Source organism: Brachycentrus maculatus, unplaced genomic scaffold (assembly GCF_059751285.1).
Source record: "Brachycentrus maculatus isolate JH-2025_06_01 unplaced genomic scaffold, ASM5975128v1 h1tg000227l, whole genome shotgun sequence".
Lineage (NCBI taxonomy): Eukaryota > Metazoa > Arthropoda > Insecta > Trichoptera > Brachycentridae > Brachycentrus > Brachycentrus maculatus.
Window position 1 is genome coordinate 263,246 of NW_028280978.1, and position 17,124 is coordinate 280,369.

Below are 17,124 nucleotides of genomic sequence, written 5' to 3' on the forward strand. Positions count from 1 at the left end.
ACTAGTTTTTCAAATAACAGAGAAAACAGTGAATTTGCCCTCTGAAGAATACTGGCATAAACAATAAAACTTTTGTAATACGGTTTTTCCATCGTGAATTCCCAGCTAGTTGAACTGTGAGACAAAAGAACCAAATTCAAATGTTTAAGGGATAAGTATTTATTTTCATGATTCTGTTGGCATATCTATTTTTTCTCAGGTTGAGACTAGAGAGAGCTTTAAAAATTGCTAAGGAAATACTAAATTTTCACAAATTTTTCTTTTCCTATTTCCATGCCCATCCCTAATTTCATGAAATTTAATCTTCTTTTTTATCAGTGTATTGTTTTGCTAAGTTCGTTATCAGATTATTTTATAATGATTATTTTTTATATTAATCTATCATGTATCAATGAACGATAAAATGAAAACAAATAAATAAAATATAAGAATGATGTTTTATTTTTTTAAATCATTAAAAAAGCTTTATCGATTTTTTTTTGCAAATACGAGAAGATTATACATAATTTCATATACCCTAAAAACGACTTTGGCGACATTCTTTTTCTTATTCATATGCGTCATTAAGATCTTTAAAAGTATTCTTCACATACGAAATGATGAAAGTACGTTAATTTTTTTTCCCAAGCTTTCCAAAGTTGTATGGACCGTTCGAGACAAAGCAATGGTCATAGCTGTGAGTAGACAGAGCGTAATTAAATTTAATGTCCGAAGAAAAATACACAAAACAGACCTTTAAACAAAAGTTTACGTTCAACGGTGTTTACTTTGGATAGCAGAATAATGATTTCTTAATGCTCAATATTTTGGATCGTATTTTTCATTTTACAAATCTGAAATTAATTTGAAACAAGACATCTGAACTTAAACGAATCGTCATCTAAAACAATTGAAATTCATCCATTTCACTAAATAATTTTTTAAAAAAGGCTTTATTTAAAATTGGTATAAGCAATCCGAATGACGCTTATTTTTAACCGTATAGGTACGTAATAATTTACTGTTCCAAACACATATTTTATTTCTAAAACAAAATATGGGTACGACATTAGAGATATTTATCAACGACTAGGATTTAGATTTCAACTGAGTTTACTACTATAGGCAGTGTAGATACATTTGACTTTTATTAGGTTAAAATCAAATAACAATTAAACATTTATTCCATAACATTAGCCTCCTGGCAACGTTGGATCGCAACAACAACAATTCTAAAGTTGTTAGAAATAAACGTCCGGAAGCAACGTTAAAAATATCTACTGTACAAATTAAAAGCGTACCTATGCAATACCGGTTCTAAATCCATTTTGTAAGAAAGTTAAAATACCCTAAGAAAAAACAATAATATTTGTTGATTACCATATATAAGCAAAGTTTAAGTTATTTTTGGAACTGCAGACAGTTGGTAGAATTCCATATTGAATCGTTGGGTAATATATCCAAAATAAAACACGGTTTGTTGGATAGAATTCTACATTTATTTATGTATATGTTAATACGTGACGCGTTTCATCTTCTTAGGACATTATCAAACACTGATTGATTTGATTTGATTCTGTGTTTGATAATGTCCCAAGAAGACGAAGACGCGTCACGTATTAACATATACATAAATAAATGCAGAATTCAATCCAACAAACCGTGTTTTATTTTGGATATAAGTATTACCCAACAAAGTTTAAGTTATCAAGACATTATCGTAATTTTATAACACAACATTTAAAAAGGATAGAAGGAAAAATCCTTGAATTTTTAATAAAAAGGAACGATTTATACATACTAATTATCTTGTTAATATTTTGTAAATTACCACAATAATTTTTAGAAAGTTTATTAGATGAAAAAAAAAATTACATTAAAATATGCATTCCTTTCTTTTTGATACAGTAGATCGTAATCTATATTCTTTAAAAAAACTGCAAAACAAGATCATCATTAAATATCTACAATTAAGAGTAATTATGGGGATATTATAATAATTAATTAAAAAATGACACTAAAAAATAAGTACGCGATACGGTGATTAATATTAATCCATTGGTTTAATTCAGGGCTGTCCAAACCAGAAACTAAACAACTAAACAACCAATCTAAACAACTAAATAGATTTGAGGATCACAGAAAAAAATACTAACTTAGATCAATTTTAACTTTAAAGAAAAAATACAGGGATGTCAGCGTTGCGGTATTTTCTTATTTGCGGTATATCAAAAACACATCGTGGGCCGCACAAATATAAACCGCGGGCCGTGCTTTGGACAACCCTGGTTTGATTAAATGATTTTCGTAATAAAGCATATCTTTAACTTTCAAAAGATTCACCATAGAAATGTTAAAATGTTACATAATACATCAATATAAATTAAAATGCATTTATAAAAATTGATATTCAAAGAATTCACTAGCGCTCGATTTTTTTACAATTTTTTTGTAGAACTATAAGATGCAGTCATTTCTACTATAAAATGGAATTAATGTTTTTTACGTTTGCCAAGAGCCCTCGTAATAAAACACACCAAAATATCTTAGGAGCTTAGTAAACCGAAAATAGCGCGTTTAACCCAGTTTCGCAATGTAAAGTGGAGATTAAAGTTAAGTTTAATCCTAAAAATAGGATTTCGGGAGATATCGTGATGGGTAATTAAACCCACATTAATTAGTGACATCTTGATTAACGATTACAACATATTTATTTCTTTTGGGACTTAAAGGTAGTTCAAATTTAAGAACGAAAAAGCTTTGAAGCCATAAAGCTTTTCGAACTGCCGGAACACGTAAAATCTAAGCTTAAACTGTTCTAAACTGCATCCTATCTATCAACAGTCAGTAAAACATAGTCGATGCTACTTTAACGGTCGAAAAACAACTACAAATTAAATTCAAATCTAAGCCAAGAAAAATATTTGTTTTGTTTTGACATATTAATGACTTATATACGAGAATAAAATAACAAATATTTAGTTTTTTTCACATGAATTCTATTTGACCAGCAAACGGGTTTCGTCGTAATCGACATCATCAGACTGGTGTCCATACGATGTTTTTACGAGATTTTTATTGAAATCATGGCGAAGAAGAAAAAATCGAAATACGTAAAAAAACAGTAATACACGATTGAGAAGAAATAAAGATACATCATACATAGATTACAGCGTATGTAAATTATTTGAGAGCATAATAAAATTACCATTCATTCGTAGTTAGAAGAAAAATAGTTGAACAAACTTTTAAGGCTGGTACCATTTTGGACCTTATAAAAGTATGTATTTACTAAATTACATTTTGAGATCTCAACATAGATGAAGAAGAATATGAAAGTCTGTATATTTACAGGGCTTATGGCCTGTCATAGGCTTGTTAAGTGTTCACTTACGTGAAACATGCGTGAGACATTCACCATTCTACCCATAATTGACAACCACACTTCTCAATTTTTACTCATACATATTTCATAAATCTCCTGACGCTTGATGTTTAGGTTCACGGTAGCCATCTATGGTTGGTTTGAAAAAACTTTTATCACCCTACATTTAGATGTATGCAAGATCTTAAATTTGTGAACAAGGATTTGGACATACCCAAAATGTTGTGAATTTACGTCAACGACAGAAAAAAAAAAACAAAATAGAAATTCTACTGAATAACGTTTACGCCGTTCAAACTCATTTGATAATGTAATCGAAAAAGAAAACATTTAAATCATATTACCATATTTTTTTCTCAATATTCATCGACGACATTGTTACGACACAATATATGTAATTTATAATGCATCAAAATTTTTAATTCGTTAAAATATTTTATATTAAAAACAAAAATAAGTATCGTTTGATGGTTGTAGCGACACCTGCAGATTTCCGCTATAAACTCCTTTGTTAAAGCCACCTGAGAAACTCACCTGCGTCGATAGTGGCGCGATCTCGTGTCGTACGGTCGAAATATTCATACATTACAATGAACAAATTATCTAATTGGAATGTCATATTTAATCCGTTGACTACTTAATTTGATTACTTAATTTGTGTGATATAAAAATATAAAGGTACTTACTAAAGTAATTAAGGGTCTCCCTGATTTGATCGGGAGATAGTTTAAGATCAGCGTCGTCTATTTTCAACGCAGGTGATGGAATAAACCAATCTTGATTCTCGTACCCTGTGTATAGAAAAAGGATTGTTATCAATCAATCAGCACAATTTATTATTTTATATATTAAATGTTGAAATCAAACACTGATTTTTTTGAGTCTAAGAAATTGTATTTTATTGTAAAAAAACACAAAAAATGTGGCAATTGTTTCGCCTTGTCAAACAAATTCGACCTTCGTTTGAATACATACATACGTTTGAAAATGCCATAACAAGGCGAAACAACTGTCACAAAATTATTTTTATGCGTTTTTTAACAATAAAACACAATTACGTAGACTAAAAAATTAGTGTTTTATTTCAACATTTAATATATTAATTAAAATGGAGTTCTACAAATTAAACGCCAAATGTATAAACAATTTATTATTATAAATGTATATATTAATAGAGGTAAAGAATGGTCAGTTACAAACCGCTTCTTATTATTTATGGCTTTTTATGCACTCAAATCTTTTTGACCAAGGCTTTTTTTCCTTTTTTAACGCAATTGGAATTTGAATTTTTAAAACTAAAAAGCGGTATTTTGTAGAATGTTAAATGTGAAGATGATTATTTTACATATGATTAAATAGAGAATAGCGATTATTAAGTTAACTCTAATTTAATGAATTCCATTAGAGATTTGCTTGCTCTTAAAGTACAGATTATAAAAAAAAATGGTTAATTTTTAGTCATAAAATTTTCATCCTAGTTTTAGTTTATATACGATCTTAGATTTCATCTTCGGTAACAATTATTACTTCTGTAAATATTCGCAAAGGATTATAAAACTTTAATAAAGAGTACCTAAAATATAACATGTTAAAATTGTTGAAGAATTTCCACTGACAAATAAAGCGTTTTGAAACTGGCATTAAAGAAGAGATGGGAAAAAATGCGTCAGTTGGTAAATTTCCAGCATTTTTTTCTGAGTTTTGCTACATTTAAAGACGCGCGTGATCAAATTTTATTATTGTATCTAGTAGAAAAATGGTCATGAATGAGGACAAACCGAGTATTTTTTTGTTGGTAAAATCTTAGCAGATTTGAATAACGATGTAGACAGTAATTAATTAAACAAACCTAGGCCGAGGAGAGTTGAGATACATACTGGAGATGAAGAGGTAAGACTTACCGGAGAATGCGGTGAGCGTGTCTGCTCGAAGCTTGTATTTTGGGATGTTTTCGTGCAGCAGACTAATAATCTCTACTTCGGGTAATTCTCCACCGCTGCAGACCTCTGAAAAATAAGAATTAGTAAATCAATTAAAAGTACGCAAGATACCGTCAAGGTGAAAAGGACAATATGCCGTCATAATCCACAAAAAACCTTATTGTAGTCGATTGAAAATATTTTATTTTGAAGTGGATTTTTTTTCATCCAGGAATCTAAACTTCACCATTTTAGTCTGAATGTAGAATTTGAACATCATTCCATAATTATTTTGAGCAATAACAAATGATAAAAAAGGGAAAGTTATGGAAGAAGAAAATTTAGTGCTTTGAACGGTCAAATGGATTTAGAAAATTAACTATCCATGACAGAGTATTTATTACTTAGATTTTCAGCTACGCATTAGTGGATACTATTTTAGTTTCGTGAATTCAAAGATTTTTCAAAACTGGATTTCTATACAATCCAAAACTAGGATTTGAAAATAAATTAAAAACATAAAAAATTAACACTTTTTATTTGATTTTAACAACGACTAGTTTTGATAATTATACTAAAGATATTCTCATTAACAGGTGAAAATACAAACTGTATGAAAGAGTTTGTATTTTCGCCTGTTAGTAAGAGCATCTGAAATTCTGAAAACTATTCGTGTTTACATATAAACTCAAAAGTGGTCATATAGAAGTGTTTTTTTTAAATATTTAAATCACATGTAATTCGACAAAGCTAATACTCAATTAATAAATACCATAAAAGGATATCAGAGCTAGATATAACGTTAACAAGATGGACTATGGAGAAAAACACAGAAGCGTTAACTCCGTACGTGAAAGATAAAGTTTAAAATTTCATAAATTTATACTATATTAATTCAATACTACGATTTTTTTTAAAGATTACACACAACAAATAATATTCAGGCTAGCATAAACTGTAATAAGTAATACCACTGAGAAGAAAAATATACAAAAGCAATTGTAGAAAGATGGAAAACTGTAAACACGAATGGGATTGTTATCACAGTAAACAATTAATTTTCTGCTCATTGTTAGAAAAATTATTTACGTAACAAGAAAAACCGAATACGATATACCAGGACGATATACATTGAAATATACTAGAAGCAACGAAGTGTATAAAAATGCATTTGTGTATCGCATTCAAACATCGAAATCTAAAAACAATTATATAAAAAAATATTAAAGTAAACGCTACATATTTACTGTAGATGTTTTTGTCTATATGACTTTAGAATAAGCTACTATTTTATTTTTACTAAACAAGTAATACAATTCACCTTTGTTGTGAATTAAATAATTTCAAAATTAAATTCAATCACTGTTTACAAATCGGATTTATCGCACCCACCTATGTTAGTATGTCGAGAGTGTCATAAGTCAGAAAAATAGTGTTTTGAGTTAAATATGACATTTAATAGAATTGCAATGTAGTCCACTGTGCCACACTGCCGTAATCAAAAAGTTCATTATAACTGCAAACGGAGTATACGGCACTCTAACGTCATATTTATCTATGTTCTTTTCTCTTTCATCACGACCGCTGTAACATGAAATGTGTCAGTTCTTTGGGCAATACTGTATAATATGTATATTGTTAATTTTACCCGCCATAAGTTAGCAGTATTGTCAATCTTTAATTTGAGAACTGTGACTAAAATCTCCAATGTCATTTTTCTCAATTTGTCACATTTACACTTATGCCATTCTTGACGGAGGGATGCGATATGACGGTGTTAAAAAGTTACAAAATAAATATTTGAAATATAACGATTACATCTACGTTTTATAGGAGATAATCTAATTTATCTAACAAATACGGCAATTTTACAAGGGTATTCAAAGTTCGTTGGCTGATGAAGATTATTAATAAATGTATGCTAAAACTTTGCTCAGTAAATCAACTAGCGCCGGTTCGTTACGCGCATAAAAAGGCTTATATCACTGTCACGATAAGGCAGATTTGGCAATACCAACATTAATCCCACCGAGATAACAAAAAAATGAGAGAATTGTAATCCAGGCGAATAAACTTGTAAATTATTATGTATAATTCTGCATACGGCACCACATGTATAAACATTTAAATATGCTTGTTATTTGCGGAGCATTATTATATTATTTGATGAAATAAATTCATATATATGCACACAAAGCTTTTCAGCTTCCAGTTTATAGTTAAAACAGTAAAATTATCCCTGAAAAATCTTATGACGACCATAAATAAATACTCCGGTTAATATTATATTATATAAATACCCGTTAGATTCCCATAAACTCCCGCTTGGAATATCTATGCCAAATTACTTATTTATTAATCCATTTCATATGCTGACAAAAACATTTTCCAATTGGTAACCGAAGAAAAATATTCCGAAATTTTCGACATGTTAAAATATTTTATAAAACCCTTATCTGTATCCCAATAGTGAACAGGGCACATCATCGTAATAACTTGATCATAAATTATATGAAGGCAGGGTGATCAGTCTTGTGCTCTAGATCTTGGACTTAGTAGTGGAATATATTTGAAGATACAGGTAACAAAAGTGCAGGTATTCAGGGTAAGGACAGTATTGCTGTATAGGAAAGGAAATAGAAAATTAGGTAAAAAAAAATTGCAGTAACGGATAGGGTAATCGGGATTGTATACCTGTTCTCGTACTAGTGTAACTGATAATGGGTACGGAGTTCCTCGAAACGAATGAGTTTTGGTATAGCGGTTGTTAATTTTATAATGTAAGTTTAAATTATATAAAAACCAATACATACAAAACAAAAAACTTATTCTAGGCCGCAAATAATGCCAGAGCAAATGTTCTCGTAAAGTTCATAACGCTAACATGGTCGTCACGATGCGACTAGAAAGGTACTAACCAATCATCATTTTTATTAAATAACACAACAAGGTAAGTCATTATGTAGCATGTGTAGTAATAATTTTACTACTTTAATCGCCAAAGAAACGAGAATACAAGAATATGCGCAGTTAAATCCAAAAGTTTCTAGCTTGATGGGATTCGAAAATTATTTTGAATAACATTGTAAGTAAATTATGTAGCCTAATGAGAGAGAAAAATACTTCATACCACAATTACTTTTTTTAGCTACACAAAATAACTGAAGCTGGGTGATATTTTAAAATATTTGAAAACATCTGCCGCTTTAGAAACTTTTCCTTTCTCAAGGAGGAACCGAATCGATCAAAAATTAAACTTTGTCTAAATGGTGTATTACGGTAACTCCTTTATTTTTTATAGTAGAAACAACGATAAATATTATAATAAAGGAGGAATATTAATTAAATATGGACAAAGGAGCAGTTGACCAGATTGAAGTAATGCTTACTAAAACAATTTATATGTGGACGAATAAATTACAAGTAACGTTCAACTGAACTAGTTTTTTTTTATTAAATGAAGGTTATTTGTATCTATATTCATAGTAATCAGGAATCTTCATGACCATTCTTTGGTCCTGAAACTAAGAAAAAAGGCTGTGGAACAGGTTTTTAATGATTTCAAAGGTATTGCGTTGATCGAAAAAAAATATTAGTAGATATTATTCGGTTATAATAGTAGCCGAATAATAAATATCACAGAAAGATTATTATTGGTAGTTCATGAAAAAAACGATAAACGTGTAAGGTCCAAAACACCATCTCTTCAATGCATCGTGCGATGCTAAAGAATAACTAAAAATTTGATTTGAATTTTTAATTTAATTAACGGGTAAAGATTTTTATATTATTTTCTATAATACGTATATACTTATATTATTTTTAAAGTAACTTTTTTGAATGAAAATAATACATATATAATTTTCATTAAAAAAAGTTACTTTTAAAAATATCAGATTTTGTATAGTTTTATATGAATATTGATGCAGGAATACTGATTTGGGTTTGATTTGGAATACTTTTCAGAGTTAGAGAATCGTAACAATATCGAAATAAGTCTTAGGTAAATATCAAAAGGTTCATAATTTGACTAATTACTATAATTTCAGATGCACAAATAAAAGTATCAGCAAACAGAATATCACTTTTACGTTTAAAGAGAGATAATTTTCACTGAGACATAGCTAAAAAGACAATGACTATTGTTAGACAGACAGTTAAAGAGGCGTATGGATTATGGATCATAAAATTTGATGTATAGTAGGAACAAATAGCGAGAGATAATACAGCGCATAAACAGGCAAGATTTTATAAGGTTGTGTTAGAATGCTATTTTCATTATGTACGTTAGCCATTTAACATGTGAACAGTTATCTATAAAATAAGATTTATAACCCAAAGCTTTCGCCCGTGTAGATATAATTCAATGCAGAATAGAAATCAGGCATAGTTTACAGAGTTCAACTGCACAATGTCGCTTGGGGAATGGTAAGTTAACCGTAATGGTCGGAATACATTATTTACTATTGGCAACCATCATGAAAGTCCCGCTTTGACGTAATAAATACTAGCTCATGTTTCTGGCTTCCGACTTACGATTTGTGGTAATTTAGATTAGAAACGAACCTTACAAATATGGTAATTGAGAAATCTCATAACTACCTGCGAAAACGATAAATCCGATATAATTTATTGAGTTTCTAACTAAAATGAATAATACTGGAAATAATACAATAATAATTTTTACTACTTATTTTTCGTCAATTATGTGTTATTTGATTTGATAAAATTTTAGATTTTTTTATAATTTAAAAGTAAAAATAGCTCCACTTATGATTATTGGCAATTACAGTGTAAGGTGACGTCATACCAAAGCACAGCAAATGATTTTGTTAATTTAGTAGAGAATGAGTTTTTTCTACCATAGGAAATTGATTTCGTATCAAGGTTTTTTAAAAACGAGTAGAAAAATAGTGAAAGAGGTATTATTAGCCGGTAAAGGGGGTTATTTTTTACTAGTAGGAGTTACGTTATTTTTACCAACAAGGTTTGTACATTTATCACTAAAAATGGTTGGTTTTTCGTTTCTATCTTTAGTATTAGGATCGGAAGGATAACATTAAATTAATAAATAAACTAACTCGCGCTATTTAGGAACTTTGAGCAAAACCCACAGAACGCTTATCAAGAGAAGCTGCCTGTAGACGATGCAACATGGTTTCCGATCCGGTTAAGGAATATTGGGTATTTTGTGTCTTTTGGTTTATCACCAATGACATGTACTACACAAATTATATTCAATATTATATCAACTATTGTGATAATTCTGTATGAATTACCAGGAAAACATCTCAAAATAGGACTTAGTTCCACTTAAATGTTACTACTAAAATATACATTCAGTAAAAATGACTAGACACACGAATGCTCTTCTGAATACGAGAAAGTCAAATTATTTAAAATGATAATACAAAAGGTGATTTCAAGTTATGTAAAATCGTGCATATCATCGCCGCTTTTATAATATGATACGTAGAATACAAAATTTATCCAACCATTCGATTCGTGTTTCACACAACCGTTAGCGTATTTAGAAAACACAAAAAAGACAAAGGTGAGCGCTTTACACGGTAAGATACGAAAAAACACGAAGAAATGTCACATCAATCAGTAAAGCCAAACGGGAAGTTTTATGTGGATAGAATCAGGTATCAAAAAAAGAGTATGAATGCGAAGAAAGATGAATGAACGGTGAACAGAGCAGAAGTAATGTAAAACAATCGATAGAGCGTGGGAGAAGTAAAGTTAGCAGTTCTATTTCGCACGCGGGGCGAGCTTTTGGGATGATGTGATAGAATATAAATAAATATGGTTATATTTGCACATGTGGTTACGCGCCGTCGCGAGAGCACAGATCGTGCGTGAACGCGATCAATTCGCGATCATTCAACGAGATGTTAAGTGCTTATTAATTGCATCGTTTGTATGTTAATCATCCGGCATAATGACAACCTAGTCAAACGCTAAGACAGGTCTTGAGTGTGCGTAATCAATTTATTTTTGTGACATTTTTCGAGGGCGTTTTCAAACTAATGTCAAACACTAAGATGTGTTTTAAATCATCATAGAATGCATATTTTCTATGATAATCCGTTTCGTTTCCTCCTACCGACATTTTCGCCAGCATTAAAAGGACAACCCTTACCGCACCTACGTCGAGTGTGGCTCGACATCGTATTCATTACGCCGATTTTGATGTCGAGTTTGGCTCGATATTATATGAATAATTACTTTAATAATTTTATAAAAATAAATAATATACACAATCTAATACAAAACTAATGTGGAACCCCTTTTTTACAAAAACAAATAAACTGGGTAGTTGGTTTAAATAATAAAAAATCATTATGAAATTAAGGAGTGCAAACAGTTAAGTTAGTTTGCATATTATGGTAGTTATGCATTTTTTTTTTCATAACACAACTTTAGTACTATAGCGCTCTGTGGTCGAAACGGTAACACCTGTAATGGTGGTCGAAACGTAAGCAAAAGTAAATCACAGCGGTTTAACTCCAAAAAATATGTGTTCTCTCTAAATTTATTGTTAGAATAAATTAATAGCATAAAAAAGGCAACAATTATGATTATTTTCACGTGAAGCGTAACAATTAATTATACCATAAATACTCGAAACAGTAGGAAAGAGAGGACGAAGGAGATTATGAAAAATTAAATAAAGCCTTCTAGAATTATTTTTTAAATTTGGCGGGAATCAAATCACGACGCTACATTCGCAACCAAGCATCCACTACCCCAAAGTGAATATATCAGCGAGTTTATTTACCGATGGCCGAAATGTAAGAAACACTCGTTAGGGCTGGTGACAAATTGAAACACGAAAGAAATGAATTGTGAAATATTTAATTTTCATGCATGATGAGCAGTAAAATATTCAACACCAAAATAACGATGACGGATCCAACGAAAAAACGAACAGAAGAGGCAAGTCGTTCCGCTTAAAGTAATGTAAAATATAGCTTTTCCGCTAAAATTTTAGTCACTCCTTTAACTTTGCAATGTAAAACGTCTGTGAGAAATGTGTATTCTAACAGAATACAAAAAAAAACTTTAATACCATTCTTCTTTCATCATTCTTAACACCAAGTTGAAAATTATGCGCAGATTTTATTTATTCGACGACGACATATCTTTTGAATTTAAAATGAAGGAGGTCGTATCTGAACTTTTCTTGTCTGTTAATAAATATTAAAGAAAACTAAACAACAACGAAATCATTACCTTATAAATTGATTTCCTTATAAAAAAATCAATATAATTTCAGGAAATACAATGAAGCGCCTCAAATATATAAATGTACGGAAGTTTTTTTTTTATGAAAATGGAAATATGAAACGGAAACAAAAGAAAAAAAAAGATGTGACAGAACATGATGTGAAAACGTTTTATGTATGTAAACGGAGAGGAGGATCAAAAATAACAGTGACCGCCAATACATTTTTTTTTCTTTTTTACTAAACAACGCAACTAACTTTATGTAAAAACTACATGTATCGTTTAAATTTCATAGATATTTTCTCAAATATATGTTATTAGCTTTTTTCATAGTTAAAAAAATAATAATAATCAGTGTCATGTGACAACGGAACAGCCAGTGTTGGAAATTGTCATTTAGACAGTAGGGTAAGACGGATTTTACGATCATATTATTTTGTGCAGTAGTGGTTCATAACAGATATGAAGTAATTAAAATTAAAATAATATAAGACATGTAAAAATATATTACAATAAGTATGTACTTAGGTGTTATTTTAACAGTTATGATATTGTGATATGATATTGTTATGTTTGAGTATATATGTATTATACAAATATTTAGTAGATATTTACGTACTCATTAAAACCCCTTTTTCATTTAAGCCGATCGGTGTAGGAAATGAATGTCACAAGAAAGAAATTACTTATGCGTACAATATTGATATAAAATAAATTATCTTTAATATTTATTGTATACATACGTATCATACGATAAATTCGAAAAGATAAGTTATTAATATCGATGTCTGTCATGTGTTTTATCTTTGTCAATTTCAGATTCTCAAATAATTTCGAAGAAACGTTCGATTTGTTGTTATATTTTTTGCAATTTAATCGGAATTGGCATTGTTTACCGTCTTGCCAATTGCAGAGGATCTTGTGCTTGTCTTGTGCGTATTCCGCGGCAGGCTGGTTGCGCAGGCGCGACTTGCCCCTCCCTGCTGCCCCCACCCCCACCCCCGCTGCGTACATCCTCCGCCACCACCACCCCTCACCAAACTACCATCACAACACAATGAACCCGATAACAAAACTTTTCTGCTGAAAAATATACTGAAATTTCGTGGAGCAGTCGAAAAACGTTCGTTGCGGCTTCAGTAATACGAACGACGGCAATTTAAATCATTCGCAACAGATGTATTTTTTTATTGTTTACACTGTAATTTGCACTAAAATCTCTGGAAATTACACAATTGCAACCGTTTGTATGTACTCTACGCAAATAATAAAATAATGACAATCACTATCGCAAAATTATATTTCGCTGATAAGAAGATCCTATATCGATATTCCACCACTCGCGAAACAGTTGATGATCTAACAATTCCGTGACGTAAAGTTACACTTCCATTAACACCGTATCGGCACCGACGCTAAGTTCGCCGGCTCGCAAGTCGGGATTATGCCAAGGAAAATAAACGAACGAGGCTGGAGGCTCGCGTCGGATCGGTTTCCATATCTGGCGATAGTAAATATTGAATGGAGAGACCGTCCCGGAATCCAGAAGCCGCGAAGCTACCCGCCGCACTGCCGGCTCGTAAGCCGACCAGAAATAAACAGCTGAGAGGTTTTGAACAGAATGGACCGGCGCCAAAAATCACGCGGCGTGTTCAACCTCCTTTTCTCCATGTGCCAAATAGTACCCCAACTAGACTAACTTACTACATATGCCATTTCTCGGGACAATGTCCATCGCGAAAAAAAATCTGGAGGTTCGTATCCGCTAATTGTGAAACGACAAGGTTGTGGGAAAATTAGAAAGTGGATGTTTGCCAAAACTCAAGGTTGCATCACACATAAATATCTTCAATGTTATAATTTTCATCGAAACTTCGGTTCTATCTGTAAGTCTGCTTTACGCGTTCATTTATCATAAATATTTATCTTAACAATGATTCCCAAAGCAAAACGTTTCGTGTCGAAAGGTATACATTTTAGAAACACAGTGACAGAGACCGAATTGATTTCCATCAAAGAATACCATTTCATAAACATTGAGTGTAACATTTTAACGCGTTAAGAGTGTCGATAAACAATATACCTAAAGTATCACTAAACTAACAATATGACTATTCTCCCCTTAGCTATGAAGATAAACATATTTTTGTTTTAATTTAATTATTCGTGTAAAAATAATTACACATTAGCGTACCCTAGCACTTTCCCTGTATAAGATATAGACAAGTAATCTGACGACACCATCGAAGGCTAATCCTAAAGTTTTAGACGCAGTTACCTTTTTTTTTAAATTACTTTTAACATGCTTTTGTACCTTATGCGTCTCATTGTCCTCGGCAGAAAAGATAGAATATTAAGATCGTGTCGTCTAGCATCGAATGAGCATTAACACAACTATATTGATGACGCCAGGGAAAAGAAATATGTGCAAGAATGAAGAGTTCATTCCAACTTCGACGTGAACGAAAATTGGTTAAACCGGCTAACATTCCACCACCCTGGTCTTTACGGCCACAACGTGTCGGAACTGTCTGTGTTGTTAGTATTATTTGAAAAAAAAAATAGGTTACCTGTGATGGTGCCGGCCTCACGAGTCAGCATGGAGCGGCCTAGCGAGGCGGGGCGCGCGGGGCCCGCATCCTGCAGGGCGGCCAGCTTGCCGGCCAGGCTGTGGGCGACAGCCTGCGCCGCGGTCTCGCCCTCCTGGAACAAGATACACCACACCATGAACATCGCGTGGCGGGCACAGACACCGAGCTCACTGTAGCGTGCGATCTCGCCAGATCAGAGCCGAGTTCTCACTTCTGCGTGGACCGAATAAGAATCTTAGTCATCGGTGTGATGCGGTCCCCAATAGCAAGTTGCATCTGTATAGCTCAAAACGCATTCTCGACTTCTGGCAGAGTTAAATGCGTTGTCAGTTCAATTTAATCGTCAACTGTGAGAGAAACTAGTACAAAGTTATAAAGTTTTTCAATGCGTATGGTTTCAACCCTCGGCAGTTTCTGGCAATATGTCCATACTATTTGATTTTAAGATACTTCATAGCAACAAAAAACACTTAACATGACTAATTTTTATTTATTTTTAACCGACGTTAATTGGTTCATTATTCGTAGAAGTTATAATTACGGTCGATTACATTCAAAGAAATTATCCAAGGAGCGGAAGGTGAGTAATAAGGACTGATAGTCATTTTATGACCTCAGGTAATGGAACTGTTTAAATGACAATACGATTTCTTTAGAATATTAATCTTTCAACTGAAGTCATGTACTTAAAACAGCTTTATGAATGCGAATTTCGGGGTTGATATTAATAGGTTTTAAATACAAAACTATTATTGTATGCCATGTTTTTCCGACGCCCCTTAATTATATTAAGTTCGATATGCTCTCTCTAATCTCTTGAATTCATTAAGACGAATTAATGAAATATTTAAACTAGTCTACCTTAATTGTAACATATCGCTCACTCCTTTCAAGAACGTCATAAATCAAAAATCGTCAATTTTCAGCTGTGCATGTTTTCGGAATGCCCAGAAAATGTAATATATCCCAGCAAAAGCGGCATATTTTTAACTTAATATTTACCCGCTACAGGGCAGAAAGTGTTGTTTTTGCATTTTGAAGAAAAGGTGTTGTTTAATTATTTTTTTAAATATACTAATTATTTTTAAAATGGATAAAAAAAACCTTCAAGTTTTACCTAAAAAGATCTGTTGCACACTAAAAAGTTCAAAAAGTGGCTTGATATTTATTTTTAATGCATTGTATTATATTTTTAAACTTTAAAAACGTTCTCCTGAAAAATCAAGTTTTTTTATTTATGGCGTTCTTGAAAGGAGTGAGCGATGTGTGGACGGACACCTATATCAGATTGTTGAGAGTTTACATGAATGAAATCTACAATAAGACAAGATAAAATTTATTAATCCAGGAAGCAATTAGCGTGAATGAAAGTGAGATAAAATAACATTGGATTGTTTGCTAGCAAAATAAATTTTAGAACTATGAGATTTTTTTTAGCGTGGCGAACACATTTTCGAGCACAGTGTCCCGTGAGCGCGGACTTAAGGATTTTTTTTTTTGATAACCTTGCGTGTTATTTTAGGCCAAACATGAAAGGCCTTTAGCGAAACATTTTCTAATCAATGTATATGAACAAATGTAAGGTATCAAAAATATATTAAAGTTTTTTTTTTAAATGTCTAAATAGCAAATCGACAAGACAATCGATGAAATCATTAAATAAATAAGGAATATATACTCGTACAAGGGATTTACCTGTCAACCTTTTATGCGGCACGAGTACAAACAAATCGTGATACTTGTTCAAAAAATCCCTTGAGCGACCATTATGATCTGTATTGACAACAGTGCACATGATTGAACAATGCGAGGCGTTGATAAAAAGTAAACAGCATTGCAAATATATCAATACAGCGTTATTGCGTAAGTGATAATGCAATATGTCGCCGACTTAGTTAAACGCTAATTTTATTATTCATTTAACAGATTTTTATATATACAAAGAGATTATATTTACAAAAAAATATTTAATTCGATTTTCTTCCCGAGTGCAAATACCTTGATAATCAAAACTTTA

At 31.6% G+C, this 17,124-nt stretch overlaps 1 protein-coding gene across 4 annotated transcripts in view; it reads right to left on the bottom strand.

Moving 5' to 3' along the window:
• milt (trafficking kinesin-binding protein milt) overlaps positions 1-17,124 on the bottom strand; it is an 87,202-nt gene that overhangs the window by 52,855 nt on the left and 17,223 nt on the right. For 3 of the 4 annotated variants that reach the window (XM_088264435.1, XM_088264430.1, XM_088264436.1), the window contains 3 exons: positions 15,087-15,219; positions 5,266-5,370; positions 4,051-4,155 (listed from right to left, as the gene is read on the bottom strand). In XM_088264435.1, coding sequence (XP_088120561.1) covers positions 4,051-4,155; positions 5,266-5,370; positions 15,087-15,117 — 241 coding nt within the window. In that variant the 5' untranslated portion in view covers positions 15,118-15,219. Of the gene's footprint in view, positions 1-4,050; positions 4,156-5,265; positions 5,371-13,412; positions 14,083-15,086; positions 15,220-17,124 lie in introns of those variants that run through there. The other variant, XM_088264431.1, reaches the window with a different exon arrangement.